The following is an 8,346-nucleotide window of genomic DNA, read 5'->3' as shown; positions in this document are numbered from 1 at the left end:
CTTTCCCTAAAGTTCAGTCCAGGATATCTTGATGTTTATGTGAAAGAAGGACTCTGCAGATGAAGACTCTGCAGCACTTACATAGAGAAAGAAACACCAGAGATGTACTTCGCTCTGAAGTCAGAAGAGCAATGGCCTGTGGAGTGGGATGATCTGTTGAAAAAGGCTGAAGTAAAGCTACTTGAAAGAACCTACTACTCTCCTTTAACTCTTGTTTTAAACTGTTTTGCAGTCTATCTTGGAAAAGGAGATGTTGTGCATGTACAGGCTTTACCATTCCAAGGCCTCTGACATAAATGGACATGACACACTGTCATTCGGTATTATGTTGACAAGACATTTTGAACTTACCACATTTGGTTTGTAAAACACTTGAGTTCATGTTCTAAAAACTAATTTAATGTATTATAATTTCATTCTTTTTTATATAATGTCTAACAGAATCACAGCTGCAAGCATTTTTGATTCCTGTTACTTTTGTTCTTTAATTAAATGACTACTTATTGCAGGAAATGAACATGTTTCCTAGAGCTCTTTTTTCCCCAGGGGCAGTTGGGAAGGGAAGAGATTACAATTATCATGCACCAGATCATATCACTTCTTTATCAACAAAGAGTCTTTGAAAGGATGATCTTAACTAAGGATTTCCATCTTGTGGAATATCAATGTTTTGGACCAGATCCTAACCAGCATAACATGATTGTCATTCTACACTAGTTGAGGTTCTGTCACTCTAAAGACAGACAATTAAGTTCACTGTTACTCTCACTCAAAATTACTATATTGGACAACCACAGATACAAAAGTAAGAATGTACTTTGATATTTAGGAAACAAATTATTTTAATGCTTACTTGACACTAAGAGGAAAAAAGTTACTAAATGCTAATAACAAAGCAAATGGAACTGGTTGAGAAAAATGTAAAGCCAGACATTCTAATAATGCTTGACATCTAGAAACATCTGAAAATTCTACTCAAAATACTACTAAAAGGAAGAACTTAAGAAAAAAATAAATAATACACTGATAGCTGGAAAGCATGCCTGACGAGACAGCAACAAAATGGCACACGCACAAGACAAAAATTTCTCTACAAGAGTCTTAAATGCTATGCTTTTAGGAAGTCAATGTTAAAGATTTGAAAAAGACGCTCTTGATCTTGTAGCTTTGTTGAGATGATCTCCATGAAGCATGAAAATAATAGAGAAAATAAGGTATGTAAAATTGTTTGTAAAGACGACTACTACTACTACTACTAGAATTGCTGCAAGATGGTGAATAGAATCAATGCAAACAGTGGGTGGACTAACTTTCAATTCTCTTCTGCTGCTCAGTGTGGGGATGAAATAACACAAATATGGTGCTATTTTTTTGCATAAACTAACATGTAAGAATGGAGGATTTTTGAATTTCAAACAACGCCTGTGAGCTGTATTATTAATGTGACTTAACCATCTTGTAGTTAGTTATGCAGCAATACGCTTTGCTTCTTCCCCATGTTCTCAGCTGCCATTCCATCACAAGCATCCCAGCCTTCTTTCTGCTTTGGTCTGGTAAGAGACAGAAGGTTGTGACTACTTCAGAGCCACATGTGATCACTGTCAGCTAATTACTGTCAGCTTACCGGCGGGCAAGTGTGTATCACGTTGTCTGGCGACTGCATGCATTCACTGGGCTCGGGTACTGCTGGGACTCGGGTGGTAGCCACTGAAGGCATGCTTAGCTTTTGTGTCGCTTTTTCCCAATGGAAAAAAGAAACAGGCCTTCAGTACACAATTCCAATCACTTCATTTAGGTGTCTGCTTTGAACAACCCCTGGGCTTTCCCATACACAAACTAAAAAACCCAAAAGCAATCTCCCTATGCTGACCTTTGCCTTTGTGCATACTCCCTCATGACATGCTTCACATTTTTACGTTCGTCAGATGTGATTGCACCTGCTCAAAGTTTTTAGAAGTTAATGGGGTGGGGTAAAGACTGATAGGTGAACAGTAAAATTTCATAATTCTATTATATCATGAGTTCTCTTACTTTTTCAATATGTACTCACTTTAAGAAAAGAACTTGTGCCTTGATGTGCACTTTTTAAAACCTTATACAGTTAAGAGAAAAATACTGTTTCATATACATCTAAAATTCAATTAGACCGGGGTGGTGGTGGGGGAAATCTTTAACATCTCTTGAGGTCCATCTAGTGGAGATGACAATGATTACAGGCTTGAAAACTAACAGAACCCCCGCAAAAATCAGCTCAGAAAAATTAGAAAAGCATGAAGTACACTTACACAGATGGGATGAGTGGACCAAATTATTTACTGGCAATTTCAATATAATAATTCCCAGAGACACCACAGCCCTATGTTTTTAAAATTAATTCAGAAGAAATATATTCAATTTGCAACTATTTCTGTTTACAGTAAACCATTTCCCATCAATGAAGTCTAAGAAAACTGATTACTCTGCATTCTACTCTCAGTGCACATTGGATAGAAATCTGTCACACCCATTTCTGATCTAAGAAGTTGTTTTTTTAAAGATGGTATGTTCAATAAGGATAAAAGCAATCTTTTTCATAAAGTAATAGATTAATTTAGGTTGATAAGAACCTAGGTCCTTTCCCAAGGTCATGGGTCCCACTGCCTGCTCTGAGGCAAATTTTGAAATTACAGTAAGCTGCTCAGTGAGTGCTGAGTTCGGGCTACAATCTATGAGTATGGACTTACCTTTTTTCTGTAATTTAAAGACAATATTATAAAGAGATACAGAAGTAATTTAGAAATCCCTAGATTTTCCCATTTTCTTTGAGGACCTCTGTCAAAGAGTTTTCCACCTTAACTTTACTTTAAAATTCCATTTTAAATCATGCCATTTCTCTCTGTGGAAATAAACTTTAGGAAATGGTTAGTCTCAGAAATAATGAAGGATAAATGAAAGATATATGAAGAACCTGTAGGGCAAAGACAACCATATTGCATGGGCAAGCCAACAAAGAGTTAATAAAAGCAAACTGGGTAAGTATCACCTAAGATGCACGGAGTAGTAAGGTTGAGCAGGGAACTTCTACTGGGTAAGTATTTTGAAAAAATGATTGGTAGGTTTGGACCGAAGTCAAATCAACATGACACCTAAGCAACAGGCAACAACTTAAAATGATGAAAGCCAGTCTATTAGACTTTTTAAAAAATATTAGACAATAATAGCAGCAATATAGCTTAATAGCTGCATTCAGAACTAGCTGTAATGAAAATAAAGAATTTGAGATACAGAGACTTGAGTCGTTTCAGTAACATATGAGAAAAAAATTAGACTAAAGAACACTCCTGTAAGTAAAGGTGTCTCTGTTGCTAATAAAAGCAGTATTAGGAATGTAGAAAGACAGACGAGTTCAGAAGGTAGAGGGGATAATGGAAGAAATGACAGAGATGTATGTATGATGTTAAAGACAACCAAACGACAAAATAAGAGGTATAATGGAATGTAAAATAAGGGCTATAATGCAATTAAGTTGTGAAAAGCTGTTACCCCAAAATTGGTTCATACATTCTTTTGAGACCTCTGTGGTCATAACATGAGCTACAGACAAGCATGTACCCTCCTCAGCCTTGCTCCAGAAGCTGTGAAGTTGTGTTAGTGTGGTGCTGAGTGAGCTCAGGCTCCTTAGATGCTGGGAGTGTTAATCTGGAGTCAGTTCCATGGTAAAGAGGCAGCTCTGCCTGAGGTAATGCAGCCAGACTCCAAGACATGCATACTCTATGAGTTATTCTCTACATCTGTTACTTCTTGATCAACTCAGTTTTTAATCCCCATTTTTTAAGAGCACTTAAATGAAAAATATTAAAAGTATTGCTCTGAGCCTGAAAATTTACAGTATATACATGCATAATTTTGTAAAAAAGATTAAAAGGTTGCTAAGGAACTATAAAATGAAAGGTAGTTTTTTGTTTAATTTAAAAGCAAATTAAGATAAATATTAGCTTAGAATTTGCACATCATAAATATTCTGAAGAAACCTTCTAGTTGATAGATAGCAACAAAGGAGAAGTGTAAATTATGACTCAGTGGTTGTTTTCAGTTCAGAAGATCTCCTAATCTTCGGAAATCTAAGTACATGGAATAGATAGTATTAGTAGATAGGTCCTATTTCTGAGCTACAGATAGCAGACCCTCTTGCTATCTGTTGTCTTACATGAAATATTTGTGTAGCAGTAAGTTTTATTTGACTGACGTGCAAATACGTATTATTGATTTAAAGCAAAATAGTAGTAACATGACTTTGTAAAAAAAAAAACCAGACAATATATATTTTTCTTGAAATATTTAATACAACTATTTGCAACGTAGTTCAAACACAGATGTTTAGAATTTTGTTTTCTCTTAGAAACTCCTATTTAAGTCTACCACCACAGTCAAACAGTACAGAGATCAAAACAGGCAATTCGATCCCTAAGTAATTTCTGACTGTATTCTGGATCAGACAAAAAGGGGTATTCTGTACACACAGACCCAAAACAGACTCAAAGTGAAATTCGAAGTGATTTCTCTGAAAGTCAGTTAAATAAACTATACAAATTGTTAAAGATTTATTAAAAAATAGCTGTGCTAAAAAGAAAAAAATTTACATATTGCATTTTATCAGATTCAGTAAAGTAATTCCAAATCTCACATATAAAAGAAGTCTTATCCACAAAGATTTTAAGATTAAGGAAAATATGCTTTCATTACAATAGGTTCCTTGAGTGTAAAAAAAAAAAGTTGACAAATTTTACATCATAAAAGAGTGTTTATATTAATCTTGAATTTCAGGAAGGTATCTGAAAATATTACTTCCGAATTCTATCTTCTGATTGAAGCAATGTTTGCAATCCTCTGCGAACATTGCACAGTTCCTCTTCTTGCTGTGCAAAAAGCATTACATTTGTCACATATTTTAAATAACAACTTTTTTTTTTTAAGTATCATTAATTCTGGTGCATAGTATATGCTGCTTTTAACACATCAAATACGATACTTTTGTTTCCATATCAACATTCAACATATCAAGACTGAGAACTAAACCATATCTACGTGCTGCTTTTATCACCCAGATCAGGTTTGAAGTATAACATGTCAATGATACTTGGATTCTGACATTTTTTTTTTTTGATAGGGGATAAGAAGTTACAATTTTTAGTAATTTAGTGTTCAAACAGCTATACGTAAACAATAAATAAAAATGAGGACAAGATAACTTCGTTTACCATTTCTTTAAGAAGTTTCTCTTCGAGTCCTCGTATGTCTTCTTTCATCAGATGCATCTATAAAAAGATACTGAATGCATCTTATCTGTTCACAATTGGTAACCCATTTTCAAGACGACAATTTCATCCCTAAATGGTTTATAACCAAGAGATACAGGTACATGCATCCACTTGCCTAAAGAACAGGATGTGTTTTAAATTTGTTCTTTCTTTGTTTACCTGTGTTAATCAAAGCCACATAATACAGAATAAATCTTGCCGCAGCTTTCCATATAATTGCACACACCTTGTAATGGGTGAAATCTAAGCCTAAAACACTGACTATTATTATATTAAAGGATATTTTATGACAATGAAAAACTACAAAAATACTTATGTGGCATTAATACAATGCTAAGGATAAAGACTTTCTTTGGAAAGAAGTCAATACTGATATTTGTTGGTAAAATTGAATTATTAACAACAAGACAGACAAAAATTTCATCATACCTCTGAAGTAAAAATACGTTCTTCATAGTCAACAGTATGGTAGATGTTCTTTTCAAATGAAGTTTTAAGAATCTGAATTCTAAAGAAATAAAAGGCAGTTCAAACAGCTTTGCTATGTATGAACTTTCCACACATATCATGAATACATCCCATTATTTGTAGTCTATTTGTACTTAAAAGCACGGACAAGTATTACCATTGTTCTTACTACTGGAATAGTCCCTCAGGTATGTGGAGAAATTTAGATGGACAATAATTACATTTTGCCTGTAGTGTAACATTTTAATCTAATTTTCTCATGTCACCTACTATCACTATTTTATAGAGGAGAGAAACTGCATAGAGAACAGTAGTTGGCCTAACTTATACCTCAACTGAACAGAACACAAATGTCATCCCGGGATTAATGAAGCCTACTAACCTCTGTTGCTCATTTTTCATGTATGTACTAAAAGTATGTGTATGTTTTTTCCAAAAGGTCTGGAAAGAAAAATATTAATAGATGATAATCAGTAGGAACTATATTTTCCAAACTAAAACTGACTAGTATTTAACATGAATAAAATAACCTACAACCACAGACTCAGCACAGAATGGGTAGAAGTTAAACAGTCACCACAGGAGCTTGAAAAATAAAATAATAAGCATAGCTGGCTGGATGAGGCACTTCAGACATTCTATTTTCAAGGAAGCAATTTCACCAAAAAAATCTGTTCTGCATAAGAGTTTCAAAATGATGAAAAAGAATATGCGTAGCATTTTAATCAGACTTTCCATATAATTTAAGCCACGCCTTCTGAGTAAAAAAAAAAAAGCGAGTATAGTCTTCTGTTGACATGGATATTTGTATCTTCATTTTTACATTACTGCAAGTAGCAGACCCATAATCTCAGCTGGCTTGTCATAGAACACACAGCAAATCAGGTTCAAATGCCTACATGATGTTCCCGAAATACAGGCCAGCTGAAAAAAAGGCTCACGAAGTGGAGTAAACAGCACATTAAAAGTAGTAGTTTATTTTAGGAAGAAAAACATATAGTGGCCATCTAGAAATTAAAAGCATAGCATTAGCCCATCCTAACACCTCAAATTCATTATTTGCAATTTGACCCAACTTTCAGCAAAATGATATAGGCTTTTAAAATCAGAATTAATGATTGGAAGTTAAAGATCATATGAATCTATGGATTCCCTAAGAATTTATTTTTCTCCATGATCAAGCAATTAAAATACAAACCGAGAATTCTTTTTCCATGTTTTTCAGGGACTGAGAATCTTTTTCAAAATTCTCAAGTTCCTCAAGGAGAGCAAAATGAAATTTATCCAGCTGCCTGATCCTACCAAAACAAAATGAGTTACTTTTAGAAGGTATTCACTGCATTTTAAGGGTGTTTTAAAATAAATCTTTCGTTACACACCTGCATTCATGAAGCTGGTAACTCATTGTTGTCAAATGCTCATGGGCAGCTCTTAATGATTGCTTAGTAAAATGATCCATTTTCCGTGAGCGGCTCTATGAGGATGTTTTAACATTAAATTCAGATTATTTTCACTTTAGGAGAAAACCTATAGTATGTTTAGTACTGTAATTGCTTAGTATCACAGATCATACTGAGCAAAAAAACTTTCTTTTATTAACTCCCTATCCTTTAAGGAAAAGCTTTCTGTTAATGAAATGTAAATAAACATGGGTTTATGTTTTTGACAAAATTCTACCTAACTTAATTGGAAGTACAATATTTGAAAAATATATTTCCTCAAAATAGAGAAAGTACACATGGAATGAATGATGTGTGCTTACAGCTGTCTTAGATGAACAAATGCATTACACAGGCTCATGTTTTCGTTTTTGCAAATAAATTTCATTCATGAATTTGGTAATTTGAAAAAAAAAAAAAATCAAAGTGCAGTACGTTCATTACTTTAGATGCATAAGCTTGTTTTGAAACAAGACAGGATAAAAAAAAAAACCAGACCTGGGAAAGAAAATTGTTAGAGAGTTAGGTACATAAAGGAATTGAAAATGGCATAAAAGGAAACTTGAATTCTGTCATTTCTTGAAGTTCTATGCACATAGCTATTTTCATGTCCTTTTAAGCAAATTCTGTGGCTTTCATGGCTATCATTCATATGCACATGTACCCACACAGACAACTCATATTGTATATGAAATGTCTTACCTCAATTTTCTTAGTAAATTCTTTTTGGAGCTTCTGACACATACTGATAGTTGAACAACCAGGTTCCCAGATTTCCCCATCCAAAACAGACAGATCATTTACAGATACAGTAGATACGCTTTCAGACACTGAAGAGAAATAAAAAATAGATATCACAATTCAGTATGAAAAAGTATTCTATCTGAAGTTACAACAGGGCCTAGATAGCTTTTGTTATATATAGATTAATTCCACCAATTAGATGGTTGAGACCATTTTCTATTTTTACATCAATTTTCTGACTTTTTAAATGGATATAGTCTCTTAAGTATTTAGCATTTCTTTTTATTTCTTTTTTTAAACATGTAAAATTCTTTTTTTACGGATATTATCTTTTCTTGTTAAAACTTGTTACGTTATTTTAAACTTTTGCACAGCTATAGTCAACTTTCACTCCATAA

General features: G+C 33.7%; 2 protein-coding genes across 2 annotated transcripts in view; one reads left to right on the top strand and one right to left on the bottom strand.

The window, feature by feature from the left end:
* The window catches only part of PHACTR3 (phosphatase and actin regulator 3), a 53,189-nt gene extending 52,676 nt beyond the window's left edge, over positions 1 to 513 (top strand). Inside the window, exon 12 of the mRNA XM_010292916.1 lies at positions 1 to 513. This exon is cut by the window's left edge and continues 108 nt beyond it. The gene's annotated coding sequence lies outside the window, so the exon portion shown is untranslated.
* Positions 514 to 4,820: 4,307 nt separating this feature from the next.
* SYCP2 (synaptonemal complex protein 2) overlaps positions 4,821 to 8,346 on the bottom strand; it is a 28,749-nt gene continuing 25,223 nt past the window's right edge. Inside the window, 7 exon segments of the mRNA XM_010292917.1 lie at positions 4,821 to 4,895; positions 5,238 to 5,294; positions 5,727 to 5,805; positions 6,148 to 6,206; positions 6,964 to 7,063; positions 7,145 to 7,239; positions 7,907 to 8,034. Coding sequence (XP_010291219.1) covers positions 4,821 to 4,895; positions 5,238 to 5,294; positions 5,727 to 5,805; positions 6,148 to 6,206; positions 6,964 to 7,063; positions 7,145 to 7,239; positions 7,907 to 8,034 — 593 coding nt within the window.

This window comes from Phaethon lepturus, unplaced genomic scaffold (genome assembly GCF_000687285.1).
Source record: "Phaethon lepturus isolate BGI_N335 unplaced genomic scaffold, ASM68728v1 scaffold728, whole genome shotgun sequence".
NCBI lineage: Eukaryota > Metazoa > Chordata > Aves > Phaethontiformes > Phaethontidae > Phaethon > Phaethon lepturus.
The sequence above is the reverse complement of the archived record's forward strand: the minus strand, read 5'-3'. Positions and strand labels throughout refer to the sequence as shown.